This window comes from Rhamphochromis longiceps, linkage group LG15 (assembly GCF_057381845.1).
Source record: "Rhamphochromis longiceps isolate RC_006_pf linkage group LG15, R_longiceps_female_GT1.1, whole genome shotgun sequence".
NCBI classification, from domain to species: Eukaryota; Metazoa; Chordata; class Actinopteri; order Cichliformes; family Cichlidae; genus Rhamphochromis; species Rhamphochromis longiceps.
In genome coordinates this window covers 21,584,141-21,606,301 of record NC_140571.1, presented here as the reverse complement: position 1 = coordinate 21,606,301, position 22,161 = coordinate 21,584,141, and the positions used below count along the sequence as shown (strand labels likewise).

General features: G+C 39.7%; 1 protein-coding gene across 1 annotated transcript in view; it reads left to right on the top strand.

Annotated features, from left to right (window-relative positions):
• The window catches only part of msraa (methionine sulfoxide reductase Aa), a 63,506-nt gene extending 41,885 nt beyond the window's left edge, over positions 1-21,621 (top strand). Inside the window, exons 5-6 of the mRNA XM_085381870.1 lie at positions 4,030-4,136; positions 20,853-21,621. Of these exons, the coding sequence (XP_085237996.1) occupies positions 4,030-4,136; positions 20,853-21,023 (278 nt within the window). The 3' untranslated portion in view covers positions 21,024-21,621. The remainder of the gene's footprint in view (positions 1-4,029; positions 4,137-20,852) is intronic.
• Positions 21,622-22,161: the final 540 nt, after the last annotated feature.

The following is a 22,161-nucleotide window of genomic DNA, read 5'->3' as shown; positions in this document are numbered from 1 at the left end:
TACCGAACAAAAGAATCAGGGCACACATCTTAATCTTTGAATTCAGCTGTTTTTGGTCCCATTTCCACACGTGTATAAAATCAAGAGCCTAACCGTGTAGTCTGCCCTTACAAACATTTGTGGAATATTGGGTTGTGTGTGGTACTGTAATAGGATGCCACAGCTGCACCAAGCCAGTTCAGGATATTTCTTCCCTCCTAGATATTCCACTATCAACTGAAAATGATAGTGGAACATTGACAGTGTCCTTCCACACTGTCAATGTTACCTGGTTTTGACTCACTGACTCAGTATGAAATACCACATTCTCACAGGCAGCTCTGAATGGTGATGTCTAAAAAGGTTCAGGGCTGCAGCGTCTGTGTGAAGACAGCTTTATTGAGCACAACATAGGCTTTACAAGTTTCATTCATCCTCTCCTTTTCCCCCCACATAGTTTGATGAGTTTAAACGAAACTTTTTCTTGATTTGAAGACAAACTGATGAAGATTGTTATTATATGCTTAAATTTCATGTCTCTATTATGCAAAGTGAAAAGAAACAAAATGTAGGCTCAGTTCTAATGGATGCAATATCTATTCATTTCATACAAACCTCTTGAAATGCAAATGATTTTTGTCATCAAAGCTCCACTGTGAGATGACGACCTCTGGAAGAATTGGAGGGAATTTCTCTTTACAGCTGCGACTAGGATTCTCTGAGACTTAAGAATGATATGATTGGAGTTATGTGGTCAAAGGTAAATGTCTCTGTGGCCTTTTACCTCATATGAGTCTGGACCGATGCTGGATTTACACTACAATTTCAATGTTTGGCAGAAGCATACAAGTGTGGGGCGGTAATTCCAGTTTCTTATAGTTGCATGGAAAAGTTCAAGCTCCCTGTTGCATCATTTTATAACCTGACTGTGTTTGACATATCTGGTATCTTTGGAAAGTCATACTGTTGGCTAGAATTTAAATTAAAATTCTTTGACTTTAAACAAAGCTCAGCTGCACAACATGCATCTGTAATGATGGACCCAGGGAAATGCCTGTAGAGTGCAGAGGTTAATCTTTTTTTTTTATGAGAGATCTATGATTCTGGAACAGATGCAGTGTCTCTGGTTTGCTGGTCTAGACAGGACGGAAACAAAAACCTTTAGCCTTTTATTTAGGCCTTATAGCCTGCCTAATGTTAGCAAGACTGATCTGTGTATAAACAAAAATCTGGTACATCTGGATTTGCATTTATATAAAATTATAAGAAAAAAGAAAAAGAAGAAAAAAAAAGAAAAGAAAATGAAAGCGTCTAGGTCATCGAGTGCTAAGGTTCATAGTGTGTAAAAGTCGACAATGCTTTGCTGACTGCGGTAACTCCGCTAACTCTGGCGTTAACATTGTAATGGAAATCTGGGGAGGGAGGAGCAGCTAGCAGGTCTAGCGGGTGTGCAGTCTGGAAGTTAACCAGATAACTTAGTGGCTAGTCAGGTAGGTAGACCACTAATCCATAGCTGTCGACTCTACGGTCATACAGGTCCTGGAGTCGGTTAGTCCATTACAACAACAGTGAAGAGATGAATGTGATTGGCTGTCGGTAATGCTACGGGCCATGCACAACTCTAGGGGTCTCCCCTCCTACTATAATAAAGGGAAGTTCCCTAGTGGTGCTATGTTGTAATTACGGTTGTTACAACATCAGCAGAAAATCGTGCACCACGAGTTTCGTGGCATGTATTCCATGTAGGGATGGGTATTGATAAGATTTTCACGATTCCGATTCTGTTTAACGATTCGATTCTTTATCGATTCTCTTATCGATTCTTTTTTAAAAAGGAGAGCACTAAGGTCGATTAGCTTAGAACTGTGTTTTATATCTTCTCTTTGAACAAGATAGAAATTTAGGAGTAACATGGCCTTACAAACCCAGCAGTGAGATCTTAAGAGATCCACAGCCCACGGCTCTTCAATGGGGTAACACAGAGTCCCCAGGAAAAAAAATTGTAAATGTAAAATAATAAAATAAATATTCTTCTGTAGCAAGAACAAAGTATAACATAAATTATTCAGTAGCAATTACACAAGAATATCCAGTAATGTCCCTGCCTACAATTAAACACATTCACTTACCAAAGTGAAATCGGGGGCATCTGCTGTGGCAAATGGGTGCAAGCCTTTTACCACAAACTTAGTCACTGCTCGGTGACATTCGTCTATCCTGGCCTGAAAGGAGACGCTACCGGTAGACTGCAGCGAGAACTGCCAGCATCTGAGCCAGCCAGACTCTGTCTGTCTCTCTCATCATGGTCACCTAAATGCACAGTAATGGCAGGTTTTGTAATAAGGCAGATCGCGCTAACATAATATGCACTGTTAGTTGGTTATTTACCTGCCGCATTAACGGGAGAGGATGTGCAGACGTTACCGCTGCTGCTGGGTTGAGCTTCACGAGTCCGGAGCGGAATTAAAAACACGACATTCATTTAAGGTCTTCGCGTGTTTTGTGAGCAAATGCTTTTGCATATTCGTAGTGTTTCCTCCCTTAAAGGAAATCTCTACTTTGCAAGTATTGCAAGTCGCCCTGTTGTCATCCGTTCTCGTAAAGTATAACCAAACTTTTGAGCGTTTGAGCCGCTTAGGCGCCGTGTTTCCTGACAGGTAAATGACGCTCCGCAACGGGGTGACATCATTCGGGGCGACTGGAATCGATAAGGGAATCGTTTGCAAAAATGGCAAACAATTCCAAGGAATTGAAACAGTGGGAACCGGTTCTCAACAAGAACCGGGTTTCGATACCCATCCCTAATTCCATGGCCCTGCAACTCCTTTAGATATAATGTGTAGCAAGCTAAGTGCTTTTGTCCTCTCTTTTTATCACCCCACCACAAAATAGTGTAAATTCTTCCCACAGTATCAAAAAAAATTACAGTTTTCAGAAACAGGTTTTCATTCATTCACATATAGGATAAATGTTATTTTATCTAACATACATTACAACAAAAAGATATTATAATATGTCAGCATACTGAAAAGTAATGAAGCATGTAAAAGGTCATATTTCTGTAATGATCCTCATCTTATTGAGAGAAAAATGGGAGCTGCTGCAGCTGGTGTTTTTCCATGCTTGCTTTATGTGGTCCTCAGTGTTGCTGTTTATAGAGACACAGCAGTCTCCTTGATAATCTAACATCCCTCTTGTTTTTTTTGTTATGATCATCACATTTAATTATTTACTATTAACTTTATCCTGTCGTTTTGGCAGAAGGGTCTAAATGTTAAAATAACTCATGTAAATGCACTTTAGGAGTCACATTTCCATGTATACAGGCTTGTTCCTTTATATTTCTGTAACTCTATAATTTCTATAATATGTTTTTGAATGCATCTGTTATCTTTGTACTGGCTGCAACTGTGAGTCACGTCTAAATAAACGAGACCCTTCAGAGCCACAGGGTCCTGAAAAAGCTGCTCCAGCATTAGTTTGAATTAGTTTGAAACATGTCATTTTTTTGTCTGCTGCTGCTTTGAATGAGAGGCATAACATGTTTAGGCAATCCCTTCACATAAAACTTCCCGATAAACACATTTAATGTACTGATTTAGATTTGTTATGCATGCCAATGTCAGCAGCGCAGGTGCAGGTAAAGCTGATGATATTTGCTGTCAGTAGGTGGATGAAATATCTTCAGTCACATTGGAACATAAATGTCTGCACCTGCGTGTGCGTCACAGATTGACCCACACACATTGCCATCATTAGAAACCTTTGAGTTAACCAGACGCGGTTGTCGACAGGCTGACAAGATGACAGTTAAATGATGAAAGGATGCACGGCGAGATGATCAAATCAGTCAAAAACAGCATTCAGTTCCACCAAGACAGACAAGTCATATTTTTGGAAATGTTGTCAGCTGTTGTTTTCAGATGATGTGACGTTCCCTCTGCCAAGAACTGAGGACAACGGCACCTCGCGTCAGCTGAAATCGTCAAATCTTGATTTTTGTATTTATTTTTTTGGTCTGTTTTTTTTTGCGTGTCTGTTTTTGTGCAGGGATGCGTCAGGGGAACGATATTGGGACGACATACCGCTCTGCCATCTACACCTACACAAAGCAGCAGCTTGAGGAAGCTCTGGCCTCCAAAGAGCAATACCAGAAGGTACACGAATATATCTGTCATTTGTTTTTATGACTGGGTGATTTTAAATGCCTTGTTTTTGTCTCTTTGCCTTTAAACATCATATGCTGATTTCAGAAGCCTTTATTCTGGATTTGAAAAAAACCCAAATATGCTAAATGATGAAAAAGGCTGCACGGAGAGACATCCCATAAATATGGGATAGATAGTGACTAGAGGCCCGTTTCCCAATATGTAAAGTGAAACAACAGACTTTATTTCAAGCATATCTGGAACTAAAAGTAAAAGTCTTAAATGGTCTTATGGTCAGCAGGTGGTGACTCCTCTGGTTGTCTATATAAAAACTACTCTACTTCTCATGCCCACAATGCTCAAGTCTCAAGTCTCTGTTAGCTTGTTCTCCTTCCATGTGCTTCCATGGAAAGCCAAAGGCAGACAGAGCAGATCAATGGCAGATAAATGGCTATATATAACACTGATTATGTCAGAATGTTTGTTGAAGTGGGTTGCAAAGAGGATTGCAGATGCATAATAACTATAGTAACAGCTTAAGCAACATGGTATATGTGAGATTTGATAACTGGATGTGTAGAAGCGTCTCATCAGCCATGAGTTGTCAGCTGCTGTGTGCTTGCACTGAAATGAGCTGATCTGCCGGGATTGTGGCTGAGATCAACACAAACTAGTCAGATTAACCATTTGTATTCGTATTCCTGCACAGATATGAAGAAACAGAAACATTTCAATTTTTTATGCATTCATTAAAAGAAACCCTCCAGCATATGATGTAAAGCCAGTAAAGCCCTGCATCCATGTAAGCGCACCCTTTGTCTCCTCATCCTCCATTTGGATTCTTTTTTCTTCCTCCTTGTTACTAACTTCCATTTACCAGCATCCCCCTCTGCTTCTCAGCCCTCTTTCTTGCCGTCTGTATCAGAGACTTTTGACTACAGTGTGTGAATACTGAAACATAATGGACCTGTTGGTGCGTACATGCAGCATTCTCCATATATTTCCATATGCTTTTAAAGTCTGCACACACAGAAGATGTTCACACGCTGCCTCTCTCAAACGCTCCTGCTGAGGCTTCTCCACCACCATCCCACCAAAGGGCTTGTTGCCATGGAAACTGACGAAGAAGAGGTTACTTTATTCTACTCTATTCTATTCTAGTGTAGTCTGGTCTTCATTAAAGGCCTTTTTTCACCCTGTTTGCCCTTCCTTTTCTTTCGGAAACCTTTTTTTTTTTCTCTCAGCAGAATTTGTCTCAGAATCAAGCACTTGAATGGGCTGAATGGAGTGCAGTCGTTGGGGTTTCATAATGGTTCTGGTTATGCTGTGGCTTTGTGCATGTAACATGAATATCAAAAACAGCTCGTCCAGCAGAAGGGAGAAGTAATAATGTGGGAGCATTAATTAACAACAACCCAGTAGAGAGCCTAAGACATCAGAGTGGATTGGGAACATGGTGAGAGGTGGGGGATGAACCCTACTCTTACCATAACAACTGAAAAACATCAACTAATGGACATGTAATGATACTAAATTGTCCCGAAGTTAAGCTTCGTCCATACACAGAGAAGGCCAATGTGATTGTCTTTATTGTTTCATGTCAGAAATTGTGTTTGTACCAGTTTTCTTGGGCAGCTTTTCCCCAAAAGCATCTTGAGTTGAAGATAATCACAAAATGTATCTTGTGTTATATTTACTGGACATTTAGCATTAACTGGAGTAATAGTTGAAGCTTGCTGAGCTGAAAACAAATGTAAGAGGTTGTCAACTGATAGAATTTTTTTTCTTTTAAATTAATGTTTTGTTTCACAGAGCGCTGAGTTTAAATGTTAGGAGTTGAGTCCCATTAGGTGAACGCTGGAATTCGAGGTCATAACAAAGTACAGTGGGGCAAAAAAGTATTTAGTCAGCCACCGATTGTGCAAGTTCCCCCACTTAAAATGATGACAGAGGTCAGTAATTTGCACCAGAGGTACACTTCAACTGTGAGAGACAGAATGTGAAAAAAAAAATCCATGAATTCACATGGTAGGATTTGTAAAGAATTTATTCGTAAATTAGGGTGGAAAATAAGTATTTGGTCACCTCAAACAAGGAAAATCTCTGGCTCTCACAGACCTGTAACGTCTTCTGTAAGAAGCTTTTCTGTCCCCCACTCGTTACCTGTATGAATGGCACCTGTTTGAACTCATCATCTGTATAAAAGACACCTGTCCACAGCCTCAAACAGTCAGACTCCAAACTCCGCCATGGCCAAGGCCAAAGAGCTTTCGAAGGACACCAGGAAAAGTATTGTAGACCTGCACCAGACTGGGAAGAGTGAATCTACAATAGGCAAGCAGCTTGGTGTGAAAAAATCAACTGTGGGAGCAATCATCAGAAAATGGAAGACATACAAGACCACTGATAATCTCCCTCGATCTGGGGCTCCACGCAAGATCTCATCCCGTGGGGTCAAAATGATCATGAGAACGGTGAGCAAAGATCCCAGAACCACACGGGGGGACCTGGTGAATGACCTGCAGAGAGCTGGGACCAAAGTAACAAAGGTCACCATCAGTAACACACTACAACGGCAGGGAATCAAATCCCGCAGTGCCAGACGTGTTCCGCTGCTGAAGCCAGTGCATGTCCAGGCCCGTCTGAAGTTTGCCAGAGAGCACATGGATGATACAGCAGAGGATTGGGAGAATGTCATGTGGTCAGATGAAACCAAAGTAGAACTTTTTGGTATAAACTCAACTCGTCGTGTTTGGAGGAAGAAGAATACTGAGTTGCATCCCAAGAACACCATACCTACTGTGAAGCATGGGGGTGGAAACATCATGCTATGGGGCTGTTTTTCTGCCAAGGGGACAGGACGACTGATCCGTGTTAAGGACAGAATGAATGGGGCCATGTATCGTGAGATTTTGAGCCAAAACCTCCTTCCATCAGTGAGAACTTTGAAGATGAAACGAGGCTGGGTCTTCCAACATGACAATGATCCAAAACACACCGCCCGGGCAACAAAGGAGTGGCTCCGTAAGAAGCATTTGAAAGTCCTGGAGTGGCCTAGCCAGTCTCCAGACCTCAACCCCATAGAAAATCTGTGGCGGGAGTTGAAAGTCCGTGTTGCTCGGCGACAGCCCCAAAACATCACTGCTCTCGAGAAGATCTGCATGGAGGAATGGGCCAAAATACCAGCTACTGTGTGTGCAAACCTGGTAAAGACCTATAGTAAACGTTTGACCTCTGTTATTGCCAACAAAGGTTATGTTACAAAGTATTTAGTTGTATTTTTGTTATTGACCAAATACTTATTTTCCACCCTGATTTACGAATAAATTCTTTACAAATCCTACCATGTGGATTCATGGATTTTTTTTTCACATTCTGTTTCTCACAGTTGAAGTGTACCTCTGGTGCAAATTACTGACCTCTGTCATCATTTTAGGTGGGGGAACTTGCACAATCGGTGGCTGACTAAATACTTTTTTGCCCCACTGTAAAGTAAACCTATTTAATGTCTGTAAGGGCTGATAAAAGGGCAGAATTGACAGTATTGCTGTCACATATCTTCAGACACTTAGCTGAAAAACACGGGATCTATAAGAAAGAAAAAATAATTGCATATAAATTAATAACTGATTTAGATTTTTGTGTAGCAGGCTGATAAAATGCAGCTGGACAAGACGAGACAGGGCTGCAAGAGACAGGCACACTTGGGCCGTACGATTAATTGAATTTGAATCTTGATCAAGACTTTGGCTTTCCACAATTAAGTGAACACGATCGAGTAATATTCAAAATGCATGCTCTGCCAATAGACTGCAGATCTAACGTGTTAACCACAGTGGTTCCCTGCATCCTGCAGCATAAAGTTTCCGCAATCAGGAACACGACATCAAACAACAGATATACAACAAAACTCAAATGTCTGGAACGACAAGAGGCGGCGAGTTTGTCCCTCAAAGCAGATCGTCATCAGTTGTTTGGAAATGCTTTGGCTTTATGGCCAGCGAGGTTAACCAAGGACACATTGAAATCACTAACCAGTCACCAAAGTTATGTATACAATAAACATGGTGAGTAACAAAGGCTTCAGGAACATAGTGAACTTACCGGCTGTATAGTTTTTCAAAAGCAGAAATTAGTGTTGTTTTTACACGACGGTGCAATAAAAACATTTTTGTGTCCATTTGAATAATAAATCAAAATGTGATCACTATGTATTTCCTTACCATTCTGTACAGTCAGTGTGTGTTGAATAAGATAACAGAGTCGTTGCAAAGATTCAGTTAAATGAGGATTTTACTGGGCAGGATGCAAATTGATCCAGATATGAGTGGAAAATGGTTCAACTTTCATCAAAACATTTGCTGGAGTGAGGCTGGAGGCACATAACAAAATGAAATGAAGTTTTTGTCAAGTGGTTTTCCACTAGAGAAAAAAAATCTTATTATGGGCTGAAGACCCAGCCAGCCCACTTTTTATTTATTTATTTTGTGGAAATTGAGTCACCATTTTTAACAATGGACAGACATTGTAGGTGAGTGACAAACAGGTAGATGGTGACTTGTTTGCCTGCAGGCTTTTAGCACATTATTGCAAATATTCACTCGAGTCAAACAGAATCACTAGAGCAGCTTATGGATATTTCACACATGTAAGATTTGTTGTATGCCAGATGTTATAAACACAAGTTTTAGATCCTAATATTTCATGGATTCCAGAGGGATGCAGAACCAGTGGGAAAATGCAGTTGGCTGTGGTTTAATGTGACTCCCTCTTCGATATTACACAATTGCATTCAAGATAATATGTATATGATGCATTTTTCCTTGCAGATCTAATACAATGGGCATGTCCTTGTTAAAAGAGATAAAACTATGGTGAGGTCTCCTTGTTTTATTCCCAAGCTAACTTCTTTGTTTCGAATGCTCAAACATAGGTTTGCAAACTTGTGTGTGAATAAATACAACCCCCACCTGGCAAGGCGGGAAACAAAAACCTCGATGCCAACACTTCCACTAATACACAGATATATCAAAATGTAGCCGTCTGCCACGGCATTAATGTGTTACACACTCCACTTATGTCCAGAAGCTCTTTCTTATCTGTTGCTGTGTGACCTTTTTCTCAGCACCCGCTTCTTCCAAAAATGTAAATGTGTTTTAGACATCTTTGGATTTAAAAAATTAACCATTTGGATTGACATTTTATTTGACTGTGAAATGGTTAAAATCAGACAGCCACACAACATCCCAGCCAGGAATATATTTTTAAGAAAACATTTGGTTTCACCATTTACATATATATAGATATAAATTATGTTTCTCATAGGATTACGTTTCTGTGTCTTGCATGGTGAACTTACCTGTTTGAGCCTCTGTGACACTGAAAAGCTCTTGTTCTCAGATGCTGAGGTGGCATGGTGGTGCAGTGGTTAGCACTGTTACTTCACAGCAACAAGAATGTGCGTTAGGTCGTGCTGGCTGTCACATGATTTTGCAGAAGTGTTGAGGAGGCAGATATTTCATATGTGTCATTGGGAGACGATGTTTTTTCACCCTTTAGTTTGAACCAGATGTTAACAAAGTTGTCCTTTTTAGACACGCTTTTGCTGGGTGGGAAATTTCTCTCTGCTGCAGCACTAAGCACAAGACCTGTTGTGACTTTTCATCATGGCTTTCCCCAATTCCTTCAGAACTCCTTACACATCCAAGACTATACTCAATGTTGATATTAAACTTAAACTTCACCTGCCCTGTAATATATGTTTCAGGTTATTGTTTCCTGTATTTTATTTCATTATGTGAAGTATTTCTTAGGCTCTCAAAAAGCCCTGTTTTAATAATATGTCTTATTAATAGCATTTTTATATTATTTTTTACTTCCTCCCTCCATTTACATTGTCGAGTAATTACAGAGACATTTGATGGATGGATAGATTCCTCTATAAAAATCTCTTTTAGGTTTTGTTTCCTCTCTCATTTTTTTTCTCACCAGATTGGCCACCCCACCTCTCCCATCTGTGTGTGTGTGTGTGTGTGTGTGTGTGTGTGTGTGTGTGTGTGTGTGTGTGTGTGTGTGTGTGTGTGTGTGTGTGTGTGTGTGTGTGTGTGTGTGTGCAAGCAGTTGGCCTATAGCAAACAGACTCCATGCCAAACCATCTGGGTCTTAAATCTGTCCTCCACGAAAATCCCTTTAGTTGCAAAATAACGTACACACACGTATACATACACTGAAGGTTAGGTATTGGGTCTGCAGTCCTCCATATGTAATGTTTTACATAAAGCTGCAACAGTTTTAAGTTTAAGGATTCCCCTGCCAAAAATCAGGCTAAATTTGAATTATTTAGTGTCTTTTTCCCCCCTCCTCATTTTGAGATAGTAGATGCATCGTATTCCAGTGTTTACCTCTGTGCATTAAATTGGCACGCAATGGTACAGTGCTGTCTTTAAAATATTTATGAATTTATGCCCCCCCCACCAAAAAAAAAAAAATCTTGTTAAAGTCTTTGTCTCTGCATCCACAGTGGCTGTGGATGCTCACGCCAACCGCCTACTTTTTCTCTCTTCTTTCAAACAAAGCGAGAATGCAAACTGCATCACAGCACTGAGGAATTTCCCAGGACGTGCCTTTCAGACACAAACTGAATGTTTATTGCCTTATTCTACACGTGCAAGTATAAAAAATGTAGAGGGGAGAGCAATGAGCAATGCGGAGATAAAGTTTAGGCCAGGACTGGTGATAAAGAGAGATGAGAGGGTTAAAAGAGAAGAAAGAATCTGGTTAATTTGGTGTCAGGGTATTGACTACTTTCGCTTCGCCGCCTGGCTTGATTGTATTGTTCACACAGAGAGTGATTGGGGAATTTGGTGTGTATATATGTGTGTGTAAGGTACAACAGCACTGCAGTAAATTACCTTGCAGGCGGCTGGTGGTTGAAAGCATGAAAGGAGCCTCCCCTTTCTTTTCTTGCCTCCTACCCATCATTAGGGTGTGCACTGCGTCTAAAATGGCAGGTGGAAGTGGTGTGTGTGTGTGTGTGTGTGTGTGTGTGTACCCGCGCACACTTGCATGCTCGCTTTATGTAATAATGTGTGCTCGGACTGTGGGTGCAAGCATGGGTGCTAAAGCAGTTTGTACTCATTGTTCTGGCACCTCTTTCTCTCTTGATGCACCTCTCTGGCTACATTTTCTTTTCATGAACATTCATATATCCACTTCTGAACACAAAATAGCTGTTTTCCCCTTTCCTATTTCCTTTTCTTTCCATTTCTTCTTTGTCTATGAAATCCCTTTCTAGTTCTTTTAACATGCCAGCTTCACCTTTTTTCATTCCTCTCTCTGTCTCATGGGTGCTTATCAGTGTTGTTCACGTTTTCCTGCTTTACCAGAGCAGTCAAGGTATTTGCATTCCAAATGAGCAATCTACTTCTCTGACATGCAAATTAATGGATGTGAATTATGCATTTATAGCAGGCTGCTAACAGCAGCAGGACCAGCACAAACAAATGCAATGAAACACAGTTAAAGATGCCACTACAGCAGCATAATGGAGAATGCAGCCATTTTGGGTATTACAGGTTTCCTCCTCGAGTTATTGTTAGCATGCATATTTTTGTCCAGTAACCAGTGTTTATTATCTCAGATGAAAGCTTGCCTTTTTGTGTGTGTGCGTGTTAAATAATCACAGTTGGCTTGAAAAGCGACTTTAAAAAAATTCAACCAGCAGATCATGAAAAGAACATATCACAATGAGTCATGATAGAAGGTTACTTAGAAGGAGATTTAGGTCTTTATGAGGTTTATCTTCCTCTCATGGAGCACAAAAAGGATATCGTCCATGGTTTACGTGAAGTGTGCAGGAAGCAGGACATGTTGACCTCATCCTCATCTGATGGTGATTGCTTTGTCTAACCAGAGCCATTCTAGGAGAGCCGTTACACTTCCATTAATCCCATTTGGGGTTCAGCAGGGGGTGCTATAGAGCTATAGAGCCCATGCTCAATGAGTAGGAGTAAATGGAGCTAAATGGCTAAAGTAATTATTTACATGTTTCTACAGAAAATAGCCCATATTTTATTTGAGTTTTCATAATTACAATATAAGTGTTTCTGATTTGAAATAAAACAACCTGATGCCCATTTAGTTTTTCTTACAGTGAAGCCAGCTTTGCGTATAAAACACCAGCATTCTGCCTAATGCATGCTGATTGATCAGTTATGATATTTACAATTCCCTCAATAGCACCCATTTCCGAATGAAAACGAAAACAGATGTTCGAAGTGTAGTTAAACCACAACAGAAACTTCCGAGCTCGCATAAGAAACAGCTGGTTGTGGTGGTTGATGGTGACTTCTATCAGAGTTAGCGGCTGCTCGAAATTCTCCACAGATGCTCATTTCGTCATTCGTCATCTGAAACTGGCAGAAGTTGTAAAGTAGCTCATGGTGCCGTGCATCCTTAATATTCACTGTAAGGTGTTTTACTGTAATCAAAACCTGTAAAAAGTCTAAAAATGCAACTGTCTGTTGCTTCATTTGTTGAAAACATGATGGACAATTCCAGAAGATGTTTTTAACATACATTCTTCAGTGGCTGATAAGGTCTGTTATCACAAAATTATATAAACATATAAATCTGTCAATGTTCACTCTGATAGTTTGATGATTGACTGTGCTGGAAATTGTACAAATTTCAAAAAGCTACTATGTTAATAAAGATTTGTCTTATCTTATCATTTTATATTTACTTAAAGATCAAGTCATTTCCCCCCCATAATTCTCACTATTTCAGCTGACTACATTCCTACTCTGCTCATGGTAATGTGATATTACACACATAAGTGTGTCAATGTGATTCTAAAATGATTCAGGTTGACATACAGCGCCTTCAGAAAATGTCTTGCATAGTTCAGGGTTGCAGTGCATGTGTGGAAACATTTTTAATTTTAACAAAGCAGGCAAGAGGTAAACAGGAAGCCACACAGCCTTACAGGTAGCACTGATTAAACAGTTTGTCATCGAGCATCATTAAGACCTGATGTGGAGAAATGAAAATCTGGTTATTGGCTTCAGGTTTCGTTGCACTTTAAAGCCCCTAATGTATTTGGTTTTGCAAATAACTCATACAGAAATGATTCATTGTGAGCTCTATTAGTATTATTTGACCCCACATAAACCACAGGTTATAATAATACCAGGGAGATGATGTAAAGCAGTTTGAGTGCAGAATTCAGACACAGCAGACTCCAGCTTTGACTGTTTTTGACTGTCTGGTTGTGACGTGCTGAAACTCATGGTTACCATGTTACCATGGTTACAAAAAGATTTCACATAAATATATGCATACATAAATATATACACACTTATTGATAAGATTGCATCGCAAACAGTTCAGATTCACCACAGAGATCACACGGGAGGATTGTCTTGTAACCCCATAGTTGATCGGCGCTTTCGCACAACAAACAGCGACTCTCTTTTTCAACTGGTCTCCATAGCAGAGTATGAGTGACAGCTCTTACACCAGCTCAGAAAAAGAGCCATAAGCACCATTGTTACCATGTGAGTTAAATGTGAACGCTAATTGTTTTGCAGTGTGTAGTGTATCACAGTGTCAGTACAAAAATCAAAATTAATAATATATAACATTAATATAACAACATCAACAAAAAGCAAGGACATGAACCAACTGGACCCCAGGGTGGTTTTCATTGTCTTGTTTCTCTTTGTGGTTCTTTAATGACGTTTGTTTGTTTTGTTGCACAGTGCTTTGTGACTACATGTCTTTGAAAAGCACCTTAAAAATGAACTTTCCAGACTTAGTTACCATTTAACTAAGTCTGGAAAGTAGCCGGCATCATGCTCCGTCTGTCACCCACCGTGTTTTCCTCCTGTTTCATGTAGTTTATCTTGCCCACTCTGGGGGGCCGTGCTGCTGGCTGAGATATTGTCAAAGAGTATATTTGTATGGTAAAATGTGGGAGGATTACTAAAACTTGACACTTAAAAGTCTTTTGCATCAATTCCATTCAACAGTTATCTGATTGCAAATTTCCTAATGTGTTCAAGAATGAATGAAACTTCAGGGGAAACGTGGTCGTGTTGTCCTTTTACATTTGTTCATCCCTTTTTCTATCACAGTAACTGTTAACGTTGTTATCTGTTATTTGTTGTGCTGTTCTGTTTGGGTTTCAGCAGGGATGCATTCATCATCCCCACATATATCAACACTTCTCTTTTTGAGCCACACATTTCTAATGAGGCGTTTGTTTACCTTCGGCAGTTGGATAAAGAATAAAAATGCTGTATATAAAGTGGGACACCTGGTCACCCTTGGCTGAAGCCAATTTTTCAGAGTTTCCGGTGTAGCCAGCAGATATCTGGGCCAAGATTTCCATTTCCACCCACTGGTCATTGTTTACAAATGCAGATAAATAATTAAAAGCTAAATCATTGTCATTTGATAGCCAATAGTTGTCAGATGCATCTTGGCAAATGCCATCTGTCTTGTTCTCTAAACACAGATTGTTTGCCAGCAGTCGACCAAAGCCTGCTCAAAGGCAACTGGTCAATAGTACTTCCACTACAAACACAACCCTTAAAGCTTCTGGAACAAAACATTTGCCTCTTGCCTACAGATTCTGCATATTCATATACAGAATCATTTGTCCTGGCAACACTTTCCCAATCACTTAACAAAGGTCACGAAAGACGTCAGACTGTGATCGGTCAGCAGTCAGTCATGTCTCACGGCCAAGTCATGGTAAGAATTCCTGAAAAAAATGTCAGAACCTAAAAAAAAATCGAATTTATGGAACTGTGAGCACACAGCTCCCTTTACAGATCACAATCAACTTCAAAATGTTCACACATAGTCCGCCCACTACACTCCCACAACCAATGGTCAATGCAAGTCACTCATGAATATTGATGTGCACATTGTTCCTGTGGAGAACAGAAGCAGTGTTAGAAACAAAACATAGTTTGAGAGGCTGATAGCTGCCAGAGCTTTTAATCCACTTGGTGTTTGTAATTCTACTGTAGGCGCCGAGATACAATCTCACACTCGGTAAGTAAAATAACAATTCCAAGATCTCCACTTGCTGATTCAAGGTAATCCCTTTATTTCTGAACGTGGCTGAGATTTAAAATCAGGATATTAAGATAAGATAAGATAAGATAACCTTTATTAGTCCCACACGTGGGAAATTTGTTTTGTCACAGCAGGAAGTGGACAGTGCAAAAGTTATGACGCAAAAATTAGAATACAATAAGAATAAATACAGTACACAGCTGTACAGAATAGAATAAAATAATATACTATATACAGTAGAATAAAATAGAATAAAAATATACAATAAGATAAAAATAGAATACGAATGCTATATACAACTGAGTAAAAATACAACGATGCCAGAAAAGATTATTGCACTTAGTGTTATTGCACATGTGTGGATGTGTGTGTTTGTTCAGTTAAAGTCTTTGTTGTGGAGTCTGACAGCAGTGGGGAGGAAAGACCTGCGAAATCTCTCCGTCCCACACCGTGGGTGCCGCAGTCTCCCACTGAAGGAGCTGCTCAGTGCTGTCACAGTCTGCTGCATGGGGTGGGAGACGTTGTCCAACAGGGATGACAGCTATTAGATATTTGGGGTTACTGTAAAAGAACCAGACTTTCCCGAATCTGCAGCTTGATGCATCCATATATGTAAGTACAGGTGTGACAAAATATGGTTTTACTTGAGCCTGTCTTTCCCCACCAAGTATACTTGATAGCTTACTTAATATTATTCTTTTAGTCTTTTTTCCCCTTCTGTGTGAAAGAATAACGCCATTCACGATTCATTTAGTAGTCTTATTTTGAAAGTTCTGATGCTGATAACACTTCCTTTCTGTTTTTTTCTCTGCTGGCTGGTTCACTGGGCAGATTGCTCAGTTTTATTCAGCTGCTCTCCCAGAGAGGTTCTCGTCCTGCAGTCAGATGTACTCCAACTCCACCATCTGGGACTTCATCTGGCAATGGTAGTCCTTGTTCTGCTTTAGAGGTCTGCTCCAAACTGGAAGAACCGGGAGCAGGTGGAGATCTGGTTCATGCAGGGCAGAACAAGGACTACCAGTGCTTATTGCAGTTCAAGATGGTGGAGTTTGAGTTCGTATGAATGATAGGGTAGAGAGGCAGCTAGTTATTTTGTCACAAATTACTTGGGAAATAAATGATTTTCAAAGGAGTCAATGAAAGCGTATTTTGGGGCATATACTGATGTAGAATCCATCCATAAAACTCTGGTTTCACTGACAGCAAATACTGATATTTTTAGTTTGTATCTCACCAGTTTAACTGACCAGAGCGACTGTGTCATGACTCCTTGTGGTGACTCTTATCACATGAGTGACAGTAATGTGAAGAAAACTGAACTAGCTTGCTGTAGAAAAGAAGAAAGTCACAGCAAGAAAATAAACTGGAGAGCATCAGACAGCAAACAGTCAGAGACAATCTGTCGATATCGTGTGGTGAATCCCACCCCTATATATCTTATGTTATGTTTGATATGACATAACTATAAACACTCAAAAGATAATTACAAGCTTCTAAAAATAAACCTGCCTACTGTACTTGTGAATCCAGCTCACCAGCCTGAATCACGAATGGCTGCAGCAGAAAAGAGAATCCCGTTCTGACTAACTGCTGCTGTGCTATACCTCCACCCTTCTTACTCAAATTAAATTGTGGTGTCAGTGCAGTCATGGTGGGGAATCTTCACAGGAAGCAATGAATCAAACAGCAGTGAGCAAACTGCATTAAGAGCAGAACTTGCCGGCGTCACATCTTTTGTGTCTTTGTTTTTGTTTTGTTTTTTGCTATAAAAGCTGCTTAAACCCTCTGGGTATGTTTGCTGACATTTTCTTCAACAACTGCCGAGTGCTGACGTCAATGAAGTTAAAATGGTTTGCAAACAATTACCTCTCACTAAGTATTAGAGGCACCAATGTGTGAAATTGCAGCTTTAGTTTGATTGTTTTTGTACTAAAAATAAAGTGAGAACTTTTTAGTATTTCCCCAAAGAGTTCTTTGTGTTCAAACTGGAAGTGCAGTCCAAACAGGGGCTTCACATTATACCTATTTGCCATATCATCAAAGTAATCGACTGGTAGATGTCAGCGCACCAATATATCCATTCAGACAGAAGCTGCTAGAAAGAATAGTCCTTAAGGACCTATTAAATGAACTATTGTGTTTTTCTTTATTTTCTCTCATATAAGATATGTGATAAAAAAAAAAAAGTCATGACACTATGTCCATAAAATCATAAACCTTACCTGATTTGAATTTGGCTGATTTCACATTCAAAGTAATCTTGTGTCCAGGCAGATGCCTTTGCAGCTGCTATTTTTAAGCCAATCCCTTTCTGACCGCTTGCACAAACAAACCTGAAGGTCATGTGGTCGTGATGAGAGATCTCAAGCTGTAGAGTCTGTGAGCATGCTGGTTTTTCCAGCATTCATGGAATTGAATGCACCGTGAATGTATCCTGCAGGGAGAAACTTGAAAGGAGAAGTATTTTAATGCACATATACCACCACGTAGTACATTAAATAGTAGATGCTTTTGTTTTGCTATACCAACACAATGTCTGCTTACCACCTGGATCTGGTTTTCATTTGGGTGTGATGGTGGGTTACTGAGTAGTACTGTTGCCTTCCAGCAAGAAGATTCTGAGTTTAAACCCTTATTTGGAAAGTTCAGTGTGGAATTTGCATGCTCTGCCTGTGCCTGTGTGGTGATTCCTCCCAAAGACATGCTTGTTGGGTATATTGGGATTCTAAACTCGCTGTTGATGTGGCCTAGAAAAGAGCTACACGAGTGCCAGTTTATCCCTGTTTTGCTTTTTCTTCCCGAAAATGAAAATCAAGTTGATGGACAACCTTTTTACTGAACCATATTCAAAAACATGGAACATGACTCCTACCAAGTGATATAAAACTGGCAGCTGCTTTGGAAATCATCCCGAAGAACCCTGTAAGACGGCCTTGGAGATAGCCATTAATTACTATCTGCAGTATTGCTTGTTTGTATGGTACTAACAGTATAAATTCCTGAGGGCTACCCGTCAGCAACCTACTAGATGGACACATGAATTTGAAAATTCCAGGTGACATCCCTTCACCTCATTCTTGAGTTATTGCATTCACAAATTTGGGTGTCCACACTTCCTGCCCACCCACCAGCCGGGTGACAACAATACCCCACCAGCCTTTTACAGCTAAGAGGTTAAAAATGTATGCAAATGTAATACACTTGGCAGTAAAGGGTCAAGGCTAATGAAAACCTACCCTCCTCATCTAAGCACATAAAAAGAGACGCATGACAAAATGTTAAAGGCTAGACTTCAATTTATCAAACACAAATGTCATTGGGAATTTCTTTGGGATGAGTTTTTTTTTCTAATTCCTGGTTTTAAAGGCCCAAACTAACCTGAATCAGAATAAATTGATGGCTTTCAGGAACTGTAACCCAATCATTTAAACCAATCTTGTACCATTACACTCTGGCTGTTGCTTGTCAAGGCCCAGTATCAATGAAACTGCATTCAGACCAGAGCAGAAGGACCCTGCTGTGCTTCAGGTCCAGGTCACCTATTTGAGGCCTTTGGGTCTTTGGCTAATGACAAAAACACTGCATGGGGGAATAAAAGCAGGGAAGGACGATGGATGCAATCGCCAAGCTAAACACTGATGAAGCGTGTAGTTACATGATGTTGAATCAAAGTGCTTTATTTTCCAATAAGTATCAATATGTCTGTGAAGCTCATGGTACTTAAATAAGAAATATAATATTCAGTAAAAGGACTAGATGTTATATTAGCAATAAAACTATCAAGAGTAAAACATTTTACTGTCGCATTTTTTCATTGAATATCATTAATTACAAATGTCGGAAAATACAGATTTTTTAAAAGATTTGTGTTTTTATTTCACTGTGTTTATAACATTATCAAGTAGAAAAAGCCACATAAGCCATAAAATCACAGGATATGGAGCATATAATCAAACTGTGGATTATAGTATGTTTCCATTCAGAATGTTCTGAAGCACTGAGTGCTTAAATAATTAACCTCATTGTGTGGCTTTCAAATAAAATTTTAACCAAATAAACATGGAGGGAGTTTGACATAAATAAACCAAATCCAGCCTTCGTGAAGATCCCGAGTTGAACCATGAAAAATTGCTCTGTTTTATGATTATTTAGGTTAATTAGCATAAACCTAGTGCAGTGGCTACAGGGGCTCTGGGTTTGTATTCCTTTTAGCAGCTTTCATGTCAGGAAGAATAACAGCAGCTCTGCAGATAAAAGGCTAAACCTGTAAATGTTCTGCCAAATTTATGTCTCCCAACATCTACCGTAGGGTGCGATCCAATAAAAAGCCTCATGATGTCTGTGCACATGCTAAAAACACACACACATCCCTCCATCAGAAGCAAAAGTTTCATCGTCTTCATGCCTACCGTTTCTCTGTCTTTTATTTAACCCACACGCCATCTGGTTGAGTAATTTTTATCACAAGGAGGAGAGGGTGTCATCACCAAATGATTACACACTGAATGCGTGTGAGCGCATTGTCTGTTTTGTAGGTACCGCCCCACCTGGAGCTGAATAAACACATTCGAGAGAGACAAGATGCTAATAAGTACCTGCAGAAAACAACCTTGATAAGATGAGTTCTGCTCAAAGTCAAATCATTCTTGCAGTTAAATTGGTTCGGTGCAGACTAACAAGAATATTTTTATTGATGAATGGTGGGAAACTCAGTCTCAGCATCTATCCCTCCTGAGTTTGAGGAACCTGATGACTCTAACTTATTTTATAAATCCAGTCGAATTTATTAGAGTCAGTGTGTGATTGTCACCATATCTGTTTTTGCTGAACTGAATTGTGTCTCTGGGGTAATGTACTGTATATGATTTGCACTGCTAATATGAGATTATTTCAGTGAATTTCAACTTTTTTGTTTCCATGTCACACAAAAGGGCAAACCAAAGTCTCTGAGTACACAAGTTTTCATATCTGCAGAAAATAATCTCTTGAGCAGCTAGAAAGATATGCTTTTTTGTTTGCATGGTCAGATAAAGGCACTCTTGAGCATTACAAACTTTTTTTTTCCTTTGCAGGATGTTCTCCGTCACCTCGTCTCTCTGCCTGTTGTTTGTCTTCACTGCTCTTTTGAAGCAGGCAAAGTTTCTTTCAGAAAGGACTTTTGGTTTCTAAGTTCCTCTTTAGCTCCCCTAGTACCACGTTAGTGTCGTTTAACGCCACCCAACAAAGGGTGCACCAAGTTTGAAGGCCGAGTTAACATCCCCAGTCTGTTTGAAGGAGTGTCAGTAAGAACATGATTTATAGATATACTATTTAAAATAAATTAACCAAAAAGTAATGAATTAAAGTAAGTGTTTGGGTCAGATAAAAGCTGCCTCAAGGTGGAAGATTTGGAAACCACTCAGTTGTACAAGTGGTTCTGTTTTGTCTGTTTTGTCTTTTTTTAAAAAAAAAGAAAGAAAACCGGCAGAGATCACTTTGCTGTTTTCAAGAAACGATCACAAACTGATTTGGATCCATCAGTTTGGGCAGGATGTGGATTAGCCTTGGACTGCTCATATATTCATGTTTTTCATTTCATAATGACCTGTCCAGTAATTTGTGATTTTTTTCTTTTCTTTTTTCCCCTCTGTCTTTTAGGTACTAACACAGGCAGGTCACGGTTCCATCACCACAGAAATTGCTGAGGCCAAGCAGTTCTACTATGCTGAGGACTACCATCAACAGTACCTGAGCAAAAACCCCGATGGATACTGTGGACTGGGAGGCACAGGTGTCGCGTGTCCGATGGGAATCAAGACGAAGGCCTAGACAGCCAAAAACAGCCGAGAAATATCTCTGATCTGTCTGCAAGGATGCCGCAATGGATCGATTTGAAAGAGAATATTCACTAATGCAAAAAGTTTTGTGTTTCAGATGGTTAAATTCCTACCATTTGACATATTTTATGGACTTTTTTTTTTTTTTTACATCGGATTATAGTCCACATTTATCTGATGATTTTTTTTTAAGGATCAGTACCTGCCAGATGTCACCCTCTGACACAACATAAACTTTGAAAGCCAGTAAAGACTCCTCACAGTCTTTTGAAAAAATCTTTTGAAAAAGGTGTAGTCCAAAAAAAGTTCTGCGACACATAATCAATGATGAAATGCTGAGTAATTTCATGCATCCTGAAAAGGTGGTGTTTAAAATGAAATCTTGTCAGAGAGCAGTGAAATCCTGCACAGCATTAAGAATTGTTAGTGTGTGGAGTGCTTTTTCACTGTAGTAGTTTGTTTAATCAGCTCTTATAATTTGCAACTGCTTTGGGAAAATTATACGTTTGTTGCTTAAGTTCCTTTAAAAACATATTTGAGAGTGGGCTGCTGTCTAAAGACTAAAAGGAATAAAACAGCTTGAGAACTTGCTGCGTCTTTTGTGTTTTATGACTTTTACACTGCCCCGTGTGTATACTACACATGCTTTTTTTTTTTTTTTTTTTCTAGATAAGAGTCATTCTTTACAGGTAAAGAAATCTCACCATTCCACAGCTGAAAGAAACTTAACAGGTCTGAACAACACAAACATATTACAGAGTGTCATCTTTTATTTAACAGAAATTAACCCAAGAATACAGGAGCGTGCTTCCATAGAAGCTAACAGGGTAAGTATTTGCTGCTAATTGTGAGCACCTCTATAAAAGCCAAAGCTTTGACAGTTTGCTGGTCTGGAGGATTCAGTTGTGTGTTAACACAATGCCACAGAGGATGGACATCAGTGACCTTAGAGAAGCAACTGTTGCTAACCATCAGTCTGAGAAGGGTTACAGTATAAGGTCATTTTCAAACAATTTAGTTGACCATTCTGCAGTGAGAAAGATTATTCATACTGTACGTGTAAAACATTCAAGATAGTTGCCATTCTTGTCAGGAGTTGAGGTCAGAGAAACCCAAGAGCTACATCTCAG